The 20,047-nt window shown below is 40.4% G+C and overlaps 1 protein-coding gene and 1 pseudogene across 3 annotated transcripts in view; one reads left to right on the forward strand and one right to left on the reverse strand.

The window, feature by feature from the left end:
* Ctss (cathepsin S) overlaps positions 1-20,047 on the forward strand; it is a 36,003-nt gene that overhangs the window by 1,960 nt on the left and 13,996 nt on the right. The window contains exons 2-5 of one of the 3 annotated variants that reach the window (XM_008827078.3): positions 704-830; positions 2,670-2,766; positions 3,616-3,650; positions 14,101-14,223. In XM_008827078.3, the coding sequence (XP_008825300.1) occupies positions 704-830; positions 2,670-2,766; positions 3,616-3,650; positions 14,101-14,223 (382 nt within the window). Of the gene's footprint in view, positions 1-700; positions 831-2,669; positions 2,767-3,615; positions 3,651-14,100; positions 14,224-20,047 lie in introns of all 3 variants that reach the window. The other 2 variants (XM_029560610.1, XM_029560611.1) reach the window with 2 other exon arrangements.
* Positions 4,529-4,994, reverse strand: LOC103729109 (annotated as a pseudogene).

The following is a 20,047-nucleotide window of genomic DNA, read 5'->3' on the forward strand; positions in this document are numbered from 1 at the left end:
AAAATCCCTTTTAGCCTGGGCATGATGGCACTTGCCTTTAATTCCAGCACTCAGGAAGCAGAGGCAGGTGGATCTCTGTGAGTTCAAAGCCAGCCTGGTCTACATAGTGAGTTCTAGGCCAGCTGGGGCTACAGAGAGACCCTGTCTCAAAAAGACCCCCCCAAAAATCCCTTTTTAAACTATTAATACTGCTGAGTATTCAGAATAATATTTCAGACATAATCCATTCCTTATGACATTATATTCCAGGAAATTGCCTGCATTATTCTAATTTATAGGTGTGTATTCATTTGATAGAATTTACATTGCTAGTTTCTGCTTTGAAAATATATTGCTACCTGTAATCTCAGCATTTGAGAGACTGAGCTAGATTGCCACCAATTCAAGAGTAGTCTGGGACTGGGGGATTGTGGCCCATGCCTTTAGTTCTAGCACTCAGGAGAAAGAGGCAGGTAGATCTCTGTGATATCAATGCCAGCCTGGTCTACATAGCAAGTTTCCAGGCCAGCTGGGGCTACAGTGAGACCCTGTCTCAAAAATCAAACAAACAAAGAGTAACCTAGGTTACATAGTGAATTCCAGGTCAGCCTGGGCTACATATAAAGTGTGATCCTAACTTGAAAAACAAAAATAAAAGGAAATTATTTGGTCAAAATACCTGCAACTGACAGCTGTGTTTCCTCTATTCCTTTCTCTCAAGCAGAACAAGATGGCTGTTTTGGGTACCCCTGGTGTGCTCCCTGTCAATGGAACAATTGCAGAGAGATCCTAACCTGGATCACCACTGGCATCTCTGGAAGAAAGCCTATGGCAAACAATACAAGGAAAAGGTAGACGAGACTGCCTGCCACTAGAGCGATACACTCTCACACAGTACCCTGCTTTCCATCTCAAAATCGTGTTTTAACAAGCAGTGTTTTCTAAAACTATCATGCACTTATTTCTGGCCAGATACTGTTCTGAGTTCTATGCAGCAGCAAACAAAACAAATTCTTGTTACTATGGTGTGTATATTATTGTGGGAGAAACAGGACACAAGTAAATAAACAGGCATAGTATGTTGGATGGTGATAAACGTGGGAGAGAGAAGTAAAGCAAGGCAGAGAGGACTGAGGGCCACAGTGAGAAGGCAGTGAGATGTCTATAGGACATAGAAATGAAGGGTTTTTTGAGCAGAGAACTGACAGAAGCAAGGCAGCAGGCAAACTGGATGAAGGAGGGAAGTTCCCAGAGGAAAATCAGTGCAGGACTCAGAGGAAGGAGCACATTTGGCACATTTGAGGAACAGAAAAAAAGCTGGCAAGATGGCTTGGTGGGTAAAGTGCTTGCCACCCACACACTAAGTTCAAATCCCCAGAACCCATGTAACAGTGGGTGTATTAGTGTGTGCTCCTAAGGCCAGAGGAGAGGCAGGGAAATAGCTTTTGAGCTATCCAGCCAGGCATAAGCAGCAACAAACAACAAGAGACCCTGTCTCAAACACAGTAGATGGTAAGGACCAATACTTGGTGCTCTCTGAACTCCACAGGCACTGTGTGGCATGCATGAACTTGCACTCAAATACACACATAATGCACACAAAGATAAAAAGATTAATTAATTGGGGCTGGAGAGATGGCTCAGCGGTTAAGAACACTGACTGTTCTTGCAGAAGACCCGGGTTAGAAGAAGACATGGCAGCTAACAGCTGTCCGTAACTCCAGTCCTAGGGGATCCAACAGCCTCTTCTGACTTCCTCAGGCATTGCATGACACTGGTGTACTTACCTACATGCAGACAATACACTCATACACATAAAATATTTTAAATAATAAATAAAATATTTGTTATTTGGTCAAATCCAAATCTTAGTGTGTTGATTTAATCACGAGAAAGGACTATCCCATTCCTCTGTTGACCACAAACCAGGAAAATTGTCCCTGATGCCCTTTTCTGACCTCTGCCAGCATTGCACAACATGGGTGACCTCATACATGCAGGTAATACACTCATACACAAAATAAAAATCATAAATAAAATATTTTAAAAAATTAAAGTCCTTATTAGTCTCTGGCCCACGAAAGTACTTCTAGATGTGGAGTCTTTTTAAAATGTTGATTGATTGATTGATTGATTGATTGATTGATTTGATTGATTGATTAATTGATGTGTATGAGTGTTTTACCTGCATGTAAGTGCACCCATGCATGCAATGTCAGCCAAGGTCAGAAGAAGGTGACAGATCCTCTGGAACCAAACCCAAGTCCTTTGCAAGAGCAGCCCATGCTCTTAACCCCTACATATGGATTCTTGATTCTTTCCGCTCTGCTCTTTGACTTCTATTTCAAATTATGCTTATTGATTGTTTTGCAATCTTAACCATATCGCTTCAAATAACTTAGTCTTGTACCTTGATAATTTGCTGAAAAGTAGCATGATATGATTTAAAATATACAATAGCTAATCATTGATCAATAGCTGCCATGCTGTGCAATCAATAGATCACTGACTCCCTCCTCCCACTGGAACCGCTCTGACTCTGTCACCGTTCCTCTTTTCATCATCAGCTCCTCTCCTGTCATCATCCCTCAGCCCTTGGTTTCCAGTACCCACTATCTACTTCTATGAGTTTGACATTTTATTTTTTTTATTTTACCTACTTGTTTCTGGGTGCTACGGATGGAATCTAGGGCCTTGATCATGCTAGGCAAAAGTTCTCTAAACCATTGCTCTACACCCCCAGTGACTTTGATGTTCACAAACTCAACATATCAGTGAGATCGCATGGTAAGTGTCTTTCTGTGCTTGGCTTATTTCACTTAATATAATGTCCTCAAATTCATCCATCTTGTTATAGATGACAGAATTTCCTCTTTTTTATTATTTTATCATTTATGAGTGTATTGCCTGCACATATATAAGTGCACCCATCTCGTATAATGCCTGCAGAGGTTAGAGGAGGGCATTGGATTCTTCTGGAATTGGAGTTATAGATGGTTGCTAGCCACCATATGGGTGCTGGGAACCAAATCCAGGTCTTCTGCAAGAACAAACAGTGCTCTTAACCACTGAGCTATCTCTCCCGCCCCAAATTTCCTCTTTTTAAAAGGCTGAATAGGGGTAAGGAGTGGTGGTGCACATCTTTAAATCCAGCACTAAAAAATCAGAGGCAGGTGGCTAGTCTGGTCTAACATAGTGAGTTCTAGGCCAGCAGGGGCTACAGAGAGACCCTGTCTCAAAAAAAAAAAAAAAAAAAAAAGCAAACATGTGAAATTAAATTCTGATGGTCATATGACAGTTTTTGTCTAAAGGCTGAATAGCATCCCATTGTGTATGTATACCTTCTTTTCTCTATCCATTCATCTGTAATAAGACACTTAGGTTGGCTGGGCATGGTGATGTACACCTTTAATCCCAGCATGCAGGTTGCAGGATACAGAAGCAAGTGAATCTCTATGAGTTGGTCCACATAGAGAGTTCCAGGCCAGCTGGGATCATATAGTGAGACCCTGTCTTGAAAAACAAAACCAAAACAAGACACTTAGGTTGATTCCATATCTTAGTTATTGTGAATGACTCTGAAATTAATATAAGAGAGCAAGAATCACTTTGATATCTTGATTTCATTTCCTTTAGATACATATCCAGAAGTGGAATTGGTGGAACATGTGGTAGGTCCATTTTTAGTAGAATTTAAAATTTTTAAATTACGTTTATTTATTTATTTATTTGTGTGTGTGTGTGTGTGTGTTCTACCACTGAGCTATACCCCTGGCCCGTTACATTTTTATTTAGGAAAAGAGAAAAAGAAGGAGTTTAAAGTTTGGAAATAGGAGTCAGAGTCAGACCTGCAACAGGCAAGGAATGTGTTCCTTTATTCAAACAGCAAAGGGCCGAGGCCTTGGCTTGGGAATTGGGCATCTGCATTGAAGGGAGGGGCGGTTTCCACTTTTATAGGAATTCTGCTGCACACAGCTGCAAGAGTTAACTCCATGTCATGGCTGGTGCCCTTGAGGGTCTCTCTCCCAAAATTATTTTCTCAGGCAGGTGAGCTATCTTAGAGCACTAAAGGAGACAGATTGGCTCCATAAATAGTCTCCCTCAGTCCAGGGAGCAACCAGTTGATAAGACTTGAGCAAGGCCAGCCTGTCAATTTAGGGCCAGTTAGCCACTTTCAGGGATTTATAGCTTTCCCTAATGAGGCTTGTGGCTCTTCTGCAATTCATACATTCAGTCAAAAACTTCACAGGGGCTGGAGAGATGGCTTAGGGGTTGAGAGCACTGACTTGCTCTAGCAGAGGACCCAGGTTCGATTCCCAGCACCCACATGTCAGGTAACAGCCATATGTAACTCCAGTTCCAGGAGATCCAGCACCCTCCTCTGACCTCTGAGGGCATTGCATGACACAGTGTACCTGCCTACATGCAAGCAATATACTAACACACATAAAATAGAAATAATTAATAAAATATTTTTTAAAACCAGCACAGGATACCAGCCCACTCACTGCAAACAGTGGGAAGGGAGGTCACACCAGTCAATCTGTCTTCACATTGGTAATAAGTGGGCCTTCACAGGGGCCTGGGCACATTTGGGAGCCTGAGCTGAAGTTGGAGACTGGGTCTTGGCTGGAGCTGCAGCCTCAGCCTTGGGTTTTGGTTGACAGAGCCTGTGACCCTTGGCCCTGTAGCCATGAGTCTGCTTCCCAAGCATGGGGTGGACAATTAAAGCAAGTCAGAGCTTACCATTGGGACCCTTTGGCACCTTGGGCTTAACCTCCTTGGGCTTCACAAGGGCCTTGACAGCCTCGGCACATGCGCTCATGGCCTTCAAGTTGTTGACCTGCATTTTCTTCAGGCTCATTCTGTTGTGCTTCTTGGCAAAACACAGTGTTCCTCAGGAACTTGGGGTCCACCCCCTTAAGAGAGTCCTATTATGACCGTGGTTTCTTGATGCCATTTCTGTGTCCTTTTTGAGATTGGTTGTGTGTGGTGTGGCTCTTGGACTTGACCATGTCTGCATGAGAACCTGTAGCTCAGAAGTGCCTGGGACCAGAAGAGAGCAAGATTTATTTATGTGTGTGTCTCTGTGTGGATATGTGCAGGTGCCTGTAGAGGCCAGAAGAGGGTATGAGAGCCCCTGGAGCTGGAGTGACAGGAAATTGTGAGCCACCCAATGTGGGTGCTGGGAATCAAACTCAGGTCTTCCGCAAGAACAGTCAGTGCTCTTAACTGCTGAGACATCTCTCCAGCCCTTTTTTCTTTTTCTTTTTAAAAATTCTCTTTTTACAGCCGGGGATGGTGGCATATGCCTTTAAGTCCAGCACTTGGGAGGCAGAGGCAGGTGGATCTCTGTGAGTTCAAGGCCAGCCTGGTCTACATAGTGAGCTCCAGGTCAGCTGGGGCTACAGGGAAACCCTGTCTCAAAAAAATTTCTCTTTTTACTTATTTATTTATATATTTATTTATTTATTTATTTATTTATTTATTTATTTTTGTGTGTGTCTGTGCACATCCACATGTGCCCTGGCTCCCATGAAGAGGGCAGAAGACAATTTTCAGAAGTTATTTCTCTTCTTCCACCATGTGGGTTCTGGGTTGTCAGACTTGGCTGTAGGCGCCTTTACCTGCTGAGCCATCTCTTGTATCCTGTTTGTAAGTCTGTAATCAATTGTGAATGATTCTTGTATACAGGGTAAGGATCCAGTTACATGGTTCCACATGTGATAGCCAATTTAGTGTGAAGAGATTATCCTTTCCCTTTCTGTGTTTCTGGCATCTTTGTAAAAAAAATCAATTGATCATAGATGCATGGGTTTGTAGGGAAGTTCTCTACCCCATTCCACTGGCCAGGGCATCTCTATATATCAGTACCACAACTGTTTTGGTTGCTGCAGCTTGTGATATATTTTGAGATCAGGTGCTGTGGCACCTCCATTGTGTTTCTTTTGCTCAAGACTGCTTTGGCAGTTTGAAGTCTGTTGTGGCTCCATATAAACTTCTAGGAATGGTTTCCTACTTTTGTGAAGAATGATTTTTGGAATTTTAGTATAGGTTACATTGAATCTCTAGATTGTTTTGAATAGTACAAATATTTAAGTGATCTAATTCTTCCAATCTATGGGCACGGAATGTGTATCACTCTCAATTTCTCTCATCAGTGTTTAACAGCTTTTAGTCTCTCCAGATCTAACTAGGCATGGTGGCACATGCCTTTAATCCCAGCACTCCAAATCTCTGTGAGATCAAGGCCAGCCTGGTCTACACAGTGAGTTCCAGGCAAGCTGTGGCCACAGGGAGGAGCCTGTTTCAAAAAGACGAAAAGGAGAAAAAACATTCAACAAACCATAAATTGAAAATATTTTTTAGCTGCGCATGGTGGCAAACACTTGTAATCCCCAAGCACTCAGGAGGTAGAGTAAGAGAATCAGGAATTCCAGGCTATCCTTGGCTATATAGTGAGTTTTAGGCCGGTCTAGGTTACATGAAAGCCTGTTTCAAAAAAAAAAATTGGGCTGGCAAGTTGATTCATCAGGTAAAGATGTTTGCCACCATACGTGATGACTTGAGCTCAGTCCCCAGGACCCACATAGTAGAAAGAGAGAAACAATTTAACAAGGTTGTCCTCTGATCTCCACTTTTTTTTTTTTTTTTTGAGACAGGGGCTCCCTGTAGCCCCAGCTGTCCTGGAACTCACTATGTAGACCAGGCTGGCCTTGAACTCACAGAGATCCACCTGCCTCTGCCTCCCAAGTGCTGGGATTAAAGGCGTCACTCTTGCACCACGGCATGCATGTACCCACGCCAACACACACAGACATATATAAATACACGAATAAGTAAATATAATAAAGAATAAACAAAACAAAGAAAAGCAGCTAACCTAAGGATATGCAGACTTTTAAAAATTAAGGTATCTGTCGGGCATGGTAGCGCACACCTTTAGTCCCAGCACTCAGGAGGCAGAGGCAGGCGGATGTAGACCAGCCTGGTCTACATAGTGAGTTCCAGGCCAGCTGAGACTACAGGGAAACCCTGTCTCAAAAAGACCGAAAAAAAATTGTTTTCTTTGTTTGCTTTTTGGTGTGTGTGTGTGTGTGTGTGTGTGTGTGTGTGTGTGTGTGTGTGTATGTGTGTGTGTGTAGGTGCATGTGAGTATAGATGTTCAAGGAGTCCAGAAGGGGTTACAAGAAGCTATGAACCACCTGACATAGATGCTGAGAACCAAATACACATCCTCTGCAAAAGCAGCAAGTGCTTTTAACTCCTGAGCCAATTCCAGCCTCATAGACTTAAAAAATTATTTCCTGCACAACACAGTATAGCAATAACTAAATAATCTAAATAAATAATTAAATAAGCTAAAGATCAATTTGAAGTGTATGTGTATTTATGCATGTATGTCAATAAATTATATGCAAATACCTCACTTTTGTTGATTTCTTTAAAGACAAGTTTTTACTATGTATCTTTTTAAAAAATTATTTATTATTTTTATTTTATGTGTCTGTGTGTATTGCCTGCATGTAGGTAAGTGCATCCATGTTGTGCAATGCCCACAGAGGCCAGAAGAGGCTGTCAGATCCCTTGGGGCTAGAGTTACGGACAGTTGTTAGCTGCCATGTGGGTGCTGGGATTCAAACCCAGGTCTTCTGCAAGATCAACCAGTGTTCTTAACTGCTGAGCCATCTCTCCAGCCCCCTTACTATGTATCTTAAGTTGACCTGAAATTCTCTTAGACAAGTCCTTACTATGTTATTTTAAGTTGGCCTGAAATTCTCTTGTGAAGCCCAGGCTGACTGTGAACTCTCAGTCATCCTCCTGCCTCAGCCTGCTGAGCACTAGGATTATAGGTATGGGCCACTGCACCCAGATCACAGCATTTTAGATAAGGAACTTGAGCATACAAGAATTGCTGTATTCTTGGGAAATCTTGGATCCAGTCCTTCATGGTTTCTGAGGGACAACTGTACTGATCTTCCACTTCCTTGGTTGAATTTACTCCTAAATATTCTTTTCATATGTGTTTGTGTATGTGTATATGTGCGTGTGGATATGTGGGGGTGCACACATGTGTAGACAGGTGAGAGAGTGCCACATCAAAGAAAATCTGACTCTTGGAGTAGCTTAACCAAGAGTGAGCCCAATCTGCTCTGAGGTGTTCTGATTTCTCTCAGAATGGTCCTTGTCACTCCACTTGAACAAAGGGTCTTCTCTTATATTTTTGGAATAGCATGTTAAGAGTATGGGGAAAGAGCAAGGAATTTTGTCTTTAGGAATCTGTAACTAAAGTTTACCAGGAAAGTTATTTTATTGACTGTGATGGCTTATCCTGGGTGTCAACTTGATTGGATGTGGGGTTAACTGAAATGAGAGAGATCTTCTTAATTGGATCATCTGAAGCTGGAAGACACACCCTAAATGTGGGTGTTACCTTCTGATGGCAGCCTGTATAAAAGGCCATGGTAGAGGAGAGAACACCTGGCTTCTTGCTGCTTGCCTTCTCTCTTGCTGGTGAGTTCATCTTGCTGCTGTAGATTGAAGACTAGCTGATCTTTTGGAATTTGTCAGACCTTCAGTGCCAGATTAGGATTACTGAGACATCCAGCCTTGTGGACAGAGTGACTCCGGATTCTCAGGCTCTCCAGTGTGGTGCAGCCATTGTTGGACTACTCGGACTCTATCCTGTGAGCTAAGCTGATAAATCTCTATACATATATATTCATTCTACCAGTTCTGTTTCTTTGGAGAACCCTGACTAATGCACTGACCCTACTGACCCAGAACAACATACAAAACCACAAACAAATGTCATCAATCCATGCCCACCTGTTGCTTTCAATGTCTGTGAGGCATTGTTTTCAACATCATTGCTATTTTCAGAGGTGGTCTTAGATCTAGTTACTACATCTCATGCACACATACATTATTTCTGAGTCAGGGCATATGTGAGTAACAACAGGGAATATGGAATAAGATTGAAGCTATGTATTCAGTTTAACTTGTAAGAGTTAATTGCATTGGGATTCTAAATCAATGTAAGGTTTATTACATTGTTTTTCTTAAAGACTAGTTAAATTTAAACAAGCTGAGTGTACATTAGGAAAACAGATTGAATACATAGTTTAAATCATAAAGCATATGATTAACTTGCTTAAAAGTTCAATTTGTGATTCCCAGGAAAGTTATTCCCATTTACAGTGTGCATGCATGTGTGTGCATATGTGTGTAGAGGCCCAAGGCTGACATTGAGACAATCACTCACCAGCTTATTCACCAAATCAGAGTTTCTCAATCGAATCCAGAGCTCACTAATATTGCTAGTCTAGCAAAGGAGATTGCTCCAGGGATCCCCATCTCTGCCTCAGAGTGCTGAAATTACAGGCAGGCTACCCACTCAGCATTTACATGGGTACTGGAGATCTGAACTCAAGTCCTCATGCCTGCATAGAAAGCACTTTAACCACTGAGCCATCTCCCCAGTACTTTTAATATTTTTAAAATTTTATTATTATTTTATTTATTATTTTTATTTTATGTGTATGAGTGTATTGCCTGCATGTATGTGAGTGCACCCATGTCGTGCAATGCTGAGGAGGTCAGAAGAGGGCTTTGGATTCCCCTGGAACTGGAGTTAAGGACTGTTCATAGCTGCCATGTGGGTGCTGGGAATTGAACCCAGGTCCTCTGCAAGAGCAGTCATTGCTCTTAACCTCTGAGCCATCTCTCCAGCCCCACCTTTAGTATTTTAAAAATATAATTATAAATGGGATTTTTTTTAAATCTCTTTTTCAAATACTTTGTTATTTAAATATATAAAATGTTACTGATTTTTGTGGTTTTGTAGGTTGGTTTTTGTATCCTGAAACTTCTGAATCTGTTTTATCAGTTTAACAGTGCGTGTGTGTGTGTGTGTGTGTGTGTGTGTGTGTGTGTGAAGTCTTCAGAGTTTTCTACATATAAGACCGTGTAATCACCATACAGATTTCATTTTTAATTTCCTGTTTGGATGCCTTTTATTTCTTTCTCTTGCCTAATTGCTCTAGCTAAGACTTCTATCACTATTATGGATAGAATTGATGAGAGTGATATTCTTTTCTTTTACCAGTTCTAGAGGAGTGGCCCTCACTTCTCATGGTTGAGATTAGTGTTACCTGTGGGCCTGTCATGAATGACCTTCTTTCTTGTGTTATACCCATGTGAGAGAATTATAGACCACCACCACACTTAAGCCAGTTAAAAAGGAAAGGAGTCCTTTACTGATTAGCAAGTGACTGAGAGTGGCTAGTGCCTCAGAAAAATTTCTCAGTGCCAAAGAGTTTATAAAAGCCAAAAACCGCAAAAGTCCTAATAACAGTTTGGACCAGATAGGGGTCATAAAGACCTTGCTACAGCAGTTATTTCGGTTATACATAGAAATTGTTTTTATTATATATCCTGGAGTTTTTTTGTTTTGTTTGTTTGTTTGTTTGTTTGTTTGTTTTTGCTATTCGTCTGTGCTATAGGCCAGGGCCAGGGAAAAACCCTGGATGTTTTGCAGCTGCCTAGGGAATGCTGATGATTGGGAGAAATGCCAAAGCAGGCACAAACTGGAGTCAGGACTGGCCCAGGAGAAGGTGGAGTTCCTTTGGCTACTGCAGTTGTGTTGAGGACCATTCTTGCTATTTGTTGAGAACTTTACCATAAAAGGATATTGAGTTTTGTCAAATGGTTTTTCCATATCTATTGAGATGATTACATGGTTTTAATAGTGATGATGAATTTTACCCTTACTCACTCCTATTTAGGACCTGATCCCTAATTTAAAGGTTAACTAGTTAGAAGTATACCAGCACCTTCATCTGGCTACGTGAATGCTATTCCTGTTTTTAATAAGCCCAAGCCCTCAGAAGCTATAAATAGGACATTTTTGTGTTTCTTGTTGTATGTGAGCATGTTGCTGTATGTGTGTCTATGTGCATATATGTGTGTGGATGGAAGCCAGAGGTAGACATTGATGTCTTCCTCAATTGGTCTCCACCTTTTTTTTTTTTTTTGATAGGGCTCAGCTCTGGGAGACCTGGGACTCACTTATGTAGACCAGGCTGACCTCAAACTCAGAGCTCTGCTTATCTCTTCCTCCAGAGTGCTGGGGTTAAAGGTGTATACCACACCCAGCAGCTTTCCACCTTGTTTTTTTTTCAATGTGTATGAGTGTTTTGCTTTCATGTATCTGAGTGCACCTGTGTCATGTAATGTTGGCAGAGGCCAAAAAAGGGAACATCGGGTCCCCTGGAACTGGAATTACTGAAGGTTATTAGCTGCCATGAGGATCCTGTGACCCTAACCTGGATCCTCTGCTGTCACAGACAGTGTTCTTCACTATGAGACATCTCTCCAACCTCTCCACCTTATTTTTTGAAGCAGAGTCTCTTACTGAACCTGGAGCTGGACTGTCTGGCCAGCCCCTCAGGGACCCTTCTATTTCCACCTCCTGAGTGCTGGGATTGCAGGCATGTGCCACTGTACCCAGCTTTATACATGGGTGCTGTGGACATAAACTCAGGTCCTGATGCTTGAGCACCAAACACTTTACTGACAGAGCCATCGTCCCATCCAACCAACGTGACTGTTCTTTTTTCCCTTCCTGTAAGTTTTTAGATTTATTTTTCCTATTCTACTTTTTTCCTCTAGAGTTGAAGATGTTTCCATTATGCATGCCTGTTATGTCTATCACTAGGATTATTGTAAAACTTGCACCAAAAGGGGAGCTTACCCAGACTCTCTACCTGAAGCCAGGTTGTTATCTGGGCTCACTCACTCAGTGAAATGAAGACAGAGAGGTGCTGCTGATTGCTCACAGTGCCATAGCTGCCTCTGGCTTATTGGAGCTCAAGGGTTTTGGCTATTGTAGGAGGTACTGTATACATTGTATACATTATACTCTGTGTAAATATGTTTTCTGGAGGATAGGAAAAAATCAACTGTCAACACAGTAATTAATTATGGTTAAAATTTAAATAGAACCCAAATGACTTCTTTCAACTAGGCCTGGTAGCACATACCTGTAATGCAGGTTGAAAGAGCAAGTCTGAGGCCAGCCCCAGCTGCATGAGCCTGGTCTAACCTAAAACCAAAAAAAAAAAAAATACATGAAGGAAAAGGCCATATTAATGAACAGTGAATTATAAAATAATTAGAACTCCTCAAAAACAAACCCAAACAGTCATTGAGTCAATAATCTGGAAAATAGCACTGAAAATTCAGAGAAAGCAGCACCCAAAAATAGAATGAATAATGTTTTAAAAATCTTTGAAAACAAAAGCAAAAGACATGAGAGTTTGAGTCTCTGAAATACATCTGATAGGTGTTTCTAGAGATGAGAATTTGATGGGACAGTGGAGAGGTGATAAATGAAAAGATGCTGATTGAGAGTTTCTAGACAGAAAAAAAAAAGTTCCTGAGTCATCAAAGCAAGAGTTTCTAGCTGAAGGAAAAAATTTCAGAACCCACATCCACAAGTAACAAAACTATAGAACTTTAAAAAGAGAAAAATCACAAAAGCTACCAATTTAAAAACAGAGGTGCAAGAGCCAGGTGTGGTGGCACACACATGTAACTCAGTAGGTGGAGACAGGAGGATGGTGAGGGTAGCCAACCTGAGCTACACAGCAAGCTTGAGGTCAATGTGGGCTTCATTAACAACAGGACACAAAACAAACACACGGGGTCTGGTGGCACAGCCTGTCACACAAGGACTCAAGAATGGGAAGCAGAACGATCCAAAGTTCAAGGTCAGCTTGAGCTACATGAGATCCTGTCTTAAGATGGCTCAGCGGTTAAGAGCACTGACTGCTCTTGCAGGGGACCTGGGTTCGATTCCCAGCACCCGCATGGTAGCTACGAATCGTCCTTAACTCCAGTTCCAGGGGAATCTGATGCCCTCTTCTGACCTCCACAGCATTGCACAACATGGGTGCACTCACATACATGCAGGCAATACACTCATACACATAAAATAAAATAATAAAATAATAAAATGAAACAAAACAAAAACCAGAGGTACAATAATTAGATTGCTAACAGACTTCTCATCTGCAATGATAAATAGTGGGAGACAATGAAAAAAACTTCAAGTTGCTGAAAAAAAAAAAACCAAATTGATGGTTGGCCAAACTGTTTTCAAGACTGAGAATAAATTTTTTATTAAGACCTATAAAGCCAGGGGGATTGTTATAAGTTTGAAGCCAGCCTGAGCTACAGTGTAATCACTAGGACAGCCAGGGCGACATGACAAAACCGTGTCTCAAAAACAAAAAAGAAAAGGAGACAAGATCTTGGAAAGATCAATTAAAACATTGAGCTTATCAGTGTTAAGGATGTACATCAAACAAAGTTTCAAAAGTGAACTTTTGCATATTTAGAAAGAAATTTACAAGCAATAAAAAGAAGGAAGTTCACTATACATATACATATATATACCATAATATTAATAAACATTTTAAAATGAAGAGCAAGACTTGATAATATGTGAATTTAGCAGTCATATTGGATGCATTCATTTATTCATATGCTCCCAAACAGATCCACATTTAGAAGAAAGCTTTGTAAAATGCCATTTCCCAGGCTGGAGAGATGGCTCAGCATTTACTACTCTTGCAGAGGACCCGAGTTTGGTTTCCAGCTCCCATATCAGGCAGATCACAACACAACTACCTGTAACCCCAGCTCCAGGAGCTCTGACATCCTCTTCTGTTCTCCACAGACACCTGTACTTAAATTCACATAAACACACACAGACACACATGGACACATGATTAACAAATAATAAAAAAAAAATCTTTAAGAATGCTATTTTCGGGCTGGAGAGATGGCGGTTAGGAACACTGCTCTTGCAGAAGACCCAGGTTCAAATCCCAGCACTCACATGGTGGCTAACAACCATTCCTAACTCCAGTTCCAGGGGATCCAACACCTTCTTCTGACCTCCACAGGCTTTGCACGACATGGGTACACTCATATGCATGCAGGCAATACACTCAGACACATAAAAAATAATAACAAAATATTTTTAAATGCTATTTTTATTGTTGAACACTTGCCAAGTTGTAGAGTGTCTATGTCATTTTTCTTATATTTCAGAATGAAGAAGGAGCGCGGCGTCTCATCTGGGAAAGGAATCTAAAGTTTGTGATGCTTCACAATCTAGAACATTCCATGGGAATGCATTCATATGATCTAGGCATGAACCACCTGGGAGACATGGTAGGTGAATCACAAATAGTCCTTATTTGATGACTGGGCATGTGTTACAACTGTGTTTCCAAAAGAAATTTGAAAGTAAATTGCAAAGACAAAAACAAAAACAAAGGGGACTATATCACCAGGGCTGGGAATCAAAACTTGAGTCCTCTAGAAGAACAATACATACACACTCACATCTAAAGATTTGGAGCTAGGATCCACAAATGAGAGAGCATGTGCCACTTGCTTTTCTTAATCTGGGTTATCTCACTCAGTATAGCAGTTTCCAGTTCCATCCATTTGCCTGTAGATTACATGATTTCATTTTTCTTTGTAGCTGAGTAGAACTCCATTGAATAAATGTACCATATTTTCATTATCCATCATGAACTGAAAGACATTTAGGTTATTTCCATGTCCTAGCTATTATGAAAGAGAAGTAATAAACATGGCTGAACACAAGTATCTCTGTAGTAGGAAATCAAGTCCTTTGGGTATATGCCAATGAGTGGTATAGCAAGGTCATATGGTAGATCCATTTTTAGTTTATTGAGAATTCTCCACACTGATTTCCCTAGTGGTGGCACCAGTTTGCAATCCTACCAGCAGTGAGTGAGGGTTCCCCTTTCTCCACATCCTTGCCATCATTAGTTGCCAATTGTTTCTTGATCTTAGTCATTCTGACTGGGGTAAGATGAAATCTTAAAGTGGTTTTAATTTGCATTTTCTTTATTACTAAGGATTTTAAACACTTAAGGTATTTCTTAGTCATTTTTTTTCAGCTATGCTCCTACCCACAACCCACAAGGTTACTGAGGTCTTCATCTGTTGGGCTATCTTTTTTTTTAATGTATATGAGTGTTTTGCCTGTGTGTGTGTGTGTGTGTGTGTGTGTGTGTGTGTGTGTCCCTGGGTGTGTAATACACGCAGAAGACAGAAGAGGGCATGACATCCTCTCGAACTGGAGTTTCACACACCTGCTACCCACTATTAATACCTGCAGAAGACAGAAGAGGGCATCAGATCCTCTGGAACTGGAGTTTCAGACACCTGTTAGCCACCATGTGGGTGCTGGGAACTAAACTCATATCCTCTGAGCCATCTCTCTAGCACCTTCTTAGCTGTTTTTATTTCTTCTTTTAAGAACTCCCTGCTTAGATCTATAGCCCATTTTTTGAATAGGGTCACTTGCTTTCTTGATTCTTTGTTTTTTAAGTATTTTGAATATTCTGGGAGTTAATCCTCTATCATATTTGTAGCTGGCAAAGACTCTCTCCCAATTTGTGGGCTTCTCTTCACTAGGTTGTTTCCTTTGCTTATACAGAAGCTTTTTAGTTTAAGAGGTCCCAATTTTCAAATGTTGGTCTTGATTCATGAGTACGTGGAGTCTGATTTAGCAAGTCCTTTCCTGAACCTATATCTTGTAGGGTACTGCTTATGTTTTCTTCTAACAGTTTCAGAGTTTCAGGTTCCACACTGAGGTCTTTGATCCATTTGGAGTTTATTTTTATGCAGCGTGATAGGGACATCTAGTTTTCCCAGCACCATTTGTTGAAGATGTTGTCTTACCTCCAGTGTGTATTTTTGGTGCCTTGTCAAACATCAGATGACCATAATTGCGTGGACTTGTGTTTGGGTCTTCTATTTTGTTTCATTGATCTACATTTCTGCCTTTGTGCTCCTCTCATGCTAGCTTTACTACTACAGCTCGGAATATAGTTTGAAATCTGGTATGATACCGTCTCCAGCATTGTCCTTTGTGCTCAGGATTGCTTTGGTTATCCAGGGTCTTTGGTGCTTCCATATGAATTTTAGGATTTTTTTCTATTTCCATGAAGAATGTCATGGGGATTTTAATTGAGATTGCACTGAATCTGTAAATTACTTTTAATAGGATGGTCATTTTCACAATCTTAATTGTACCGATCGATGAGCATGACAAATCTTCCCATTTTCTAGTGTCTTCCTTAATCTCTCCCTTCAATAACTTAAAGTTTTCATTGTAAGTTCTTCCATGTCTTTAGTTAAGTTTATTCCTAGATTTTTTGTGGGTTTTTTTGGGGGGGGGTCTTTTTGAGACAGGGTCTCCCTGTGGCCCCAGTTGGCCTGGAACGCTGGGATTAAAGGTGTGTGCTACCATGCCTGGCCCTCTTTTAGATTTCCTAATTTAATGGCGTACAGGTTTTTGTGTGTGTGTCTTTTTGAGACAGGGTCTCCCTCTAGCCCCAGCTTTCCTGGAACTCACTATGTAGACCAGGCTGGCCTCAAACTCACAAAGATCTGCTTGCCTCTGCCTCCCAAGTGTTGGGGTTAAAGGCGTGCGCCACCATGCCCCGCAACTGGAGTATAGGTTTTTAAAGTATTCCCTTATAATGTTCTGGATTTCTTTGGTGTCTGTTGTAATGTTTCCCTGTTCATCTCTGATTTTGTTGAGTTTGATCTGCTCTTTCTTTTGATTAGTTAGGCTAAAGGTCTATTGATCTGTTTGTCTTTTCAGAGAACCAGCTCCTGGATTCATTGATGCTTTGCACTGGTTTCTTTGTTTCTATCTCATTGGTTTCTTCTCTGATTTTTATTATTTCTTCTCATCTTCTGGGTTTGGGTTTGGTTTGTTCTTGTTTTTCCAGATTCTTGAGTTGTATCATTAAGTCATTTATTCATGCACTTTTGCTTTTTTTTTTTTTTTAATGTAGGAGTTTAGAGCTATAAGTTTCCCTCTTAGGACTGCTTTTAGTGTGTCCCAGAGGTTTTGTGTTATGTTTTAATTTTCATTTAATTCTAGAAATACTTTTATTTCTTTCTTGATTTCTTCTTTGACCTATTCCTCATTCAGGAGAGTGTTGTTTAATCTACATGAGTTCTTGAAAGTTTGTGAGATTTTTTTGCTGTTGATTTTAAGCTTTATCGCACATGGAATTATTTCAATTTTTCTGTATTTGTTGAGATTTGTTTTGTATCCAAGTGTGTGGTCTATTTTAGAGAAACTTCCATGGACTGCTAGGTAAAATGTGTGTTCTTTGGTGCTTGGGTGGAATATCCTGTAGATGCCTGCTAGGGCCATTTGATGTATGAAATCTTTTAATTCTGATGTTTCTATTTATTCTTTGTCCAGATGACCTGTCCATTGGAGAAAGTCAGGTACTGAAGTCACCTGCTATTATTGAGTTAAGGCTAATCTGTGTCTTGAAGTCTAATGGTACTCTTTTTATGAAATTTTGTGTGCCAGAGTTTGGTACGCATATGTTTATGATTATAATGTCTTCTTGGTTGATTATTCCTTTAATCAGAATGCAGTATCGTCCTTTATCTCTTCCTATTAATTTTAGTTCAAAGTCTATTTTATCAGATATTAGAATAGCAACACCTGCTTGTTTCTTGGTCCCATTTGCTTGGAATATTTTTTTTTATCTTTTCAATCTAAGGTGGTACCTGTCCTTTAAGGTAAGAGCTTCTTATAGACAACAAAAAGATGGTGGTTTTTTTTTTTTTTTTTTGAGACAGGGTCCATCTGGTCTGGAACTTGCTATATAGATCATCCCAGGCTGGCTTCCATCTCACAGCAATCTGCCTGCCTCTGCCTCCCCAAGTGCTGGATTAAAGGTATGGACCACCATGCCCTGCCCAGATTTTGTTTCTTAATCCATTCAACTACTCTGTGTCTTTTGATTGAGGAGTTGAGGCCATATTGATATTTCAAGTATTATTGAAGATGTGTGTTGGTTAGTGTTCTTTTATTTTCTGTTTGTGATCTTAGTCCTAGTTTGTGTTTTCATAATTATGGCTTCATTTGCTCTCTTTTCGTAGCCTTTTGGCTGTGCTTATTCTGTTCCGCAGTCGGTAGTATTGCTTCCAGTATTCTCTGTAGGGTTGGTTTAGTAGACATGAATTCTTTCCTCCTGTTTATACCATGGAAGGGTTTTCTTTCTCCTTCAATTATGGCAGATAGTTTTGCTGGGTAAAATAGTCTGGGTTGGCATCTTTGGTCATTTAGAACTTGGAGTACATTGCTCCAGGTTCTTCTGGCTTTTAGTTTCCATTGAATCTTTTGCTGAGCATGATGATGCCCCTTTTAATCCAAACACTTTGGATAAGTCATATATCTCTGAGTTAGAGGCCAGCCTAGTCTACATAATGAGTTCCAGGACAACCAGGACTACATAATGAGAGCCTGTCTCAAAAAAAAAAAATCAGCTGCTCTTCTAATAGGTTTTCCTTTGTATGTAACTTCTTGATTTTTCTCTTGCAGCTTTCAATTTCCTCTTTGTTCTGTATATTTACATATTTAATGGTTTTGCTATGATATGCCATGCAGAGTTTTTTTCTGGTCCTCTTTGGTGTGCTTCTTGTATTTGTATGGGTGTCTTTCTTTAATTTAGGGATGTTTTCTTCTATAATCTTGTTAAAGATCTGGTCTATGTCACTGACTTGGGATTCTTCTCTTTCTTCTGTTCCTATCATTTGTTGATTTGATATGCTCCTACATATTCCTTTCCTGTGTTTAATTTTTTTTCAAATTCTTTGCTTGAATGGTCCAATTCCCTGACTTTATCTTCAAGTCCTGATATTCTGTTTTCTACTTGATTCATTCTGCTGGCAAGACTTTCCTCTGACTTTTCTAATTGGTTTATTGCATTTTTCAATTCTATTGTTATCTCAGTTTGCAGTTTTTTCAATATATTTTTCTCTTTCCTGAATTCACTTTTCCAGTTTGAATTGTCTTTGTCATTTCATTCAGATGTATTTTTTGAAAAATATTTTTATTATTTTATGTGTATGTAAGTGTACCTGTGCACCCGTGTCATGCAATATTCACGAAGGTCAGAAGAGTACATCAGATTCCCTTGAAAATGGAGTTAAGGACAGATTTTAGCTGCTATGTGGGTTTCGGGAATCGAACCCAGATGCTCTAAAAGAGCAGCCCGTGCTCTTAACTACTGAGCCATCTCTCCAGCCCATATTTATATAAAAATATTTATTTTGGGCTGGACATGGTGGTCTATGCCTTTAATCCCAGCACTTAGGAGGCAGAGGCAGGTGGATCTCTGTGAGATCGAGGCCATCCTGGTCAAGTTTCAGGCCAGCTGGGGCTACAGGGAGACCCTGTCTCAAAAAACCAAAAAAAAAATGTATACATTTATTTTATTTATTTATTTACGTGTGTCCATATATGTTGGTCCCTGCACAGACCAGAAGAGGGCATTGGATCCACTGGAGCTAGAGACACAGGTGGTTGTGAGCAGCTCCATGTGGGTGCTAGGAATGGAACTCAGGTCCTCTGCAAGAATAGCAAGTGCTTTTTACTGCTGAGATACCTCTCCAGCCCCTCCTTGTATTTTCTTGAGCTTCACTCAGGGGTTTCTCCTATCCTCTTTGAGTGTGAGGTATTTATTTGTATATTCTTTAAGGTCCTTATTTCTTTGATGTTTATGGTGTTTTAAGTTCTGTGTCCTGGAATTCCCCTCGGCAGTTTCAGTATAGAACATTTCTATAGGACTAGTGGGATTTAGTGGAGACATATTATCTTTATTTTTCATTATTGTTTATGTTTTTTCTGAGTATAGAGACTTTTGTTGGTTGTGTATCTGATACAAAATTCTAGACTCCCTTTGTTGAATGCACATTTGGTTCTGTTTTTGTTGTTTTCATAGCTTAGTTGATTTCAGATCAGGTATGAATAATAATTGGTATATGCTTCAGATTCTCACTGTGGATTTTTTTTTTTTTTTGAGGAACAGGGTGATTCCAGGCTGGTCCAGTGTGCAAGGTGGGCAATCTCAGCTAGGTCTGTGAGTGTAGATGACTGTGGAGTGGACTGTGTTCTGGATAACTCATCTGACTGCTCAGG

The sequence above is a fragment of the Nannospalax galili genome, unplaced genomic scaffold, assembly GCF_000622305.1.
Source record: "Nannospalax galili isolate Female #2095 unplaced genomic scaffold, S.galili_v1.0 scaffold1212, whole genome shotgun sequence".
NCBI classification, from domain to species: Eukaryota; Metazoa; Chordata; class Mammalia; order Rodentia; family Spalacidae; genus Nannospalax; species Nannospalax galili.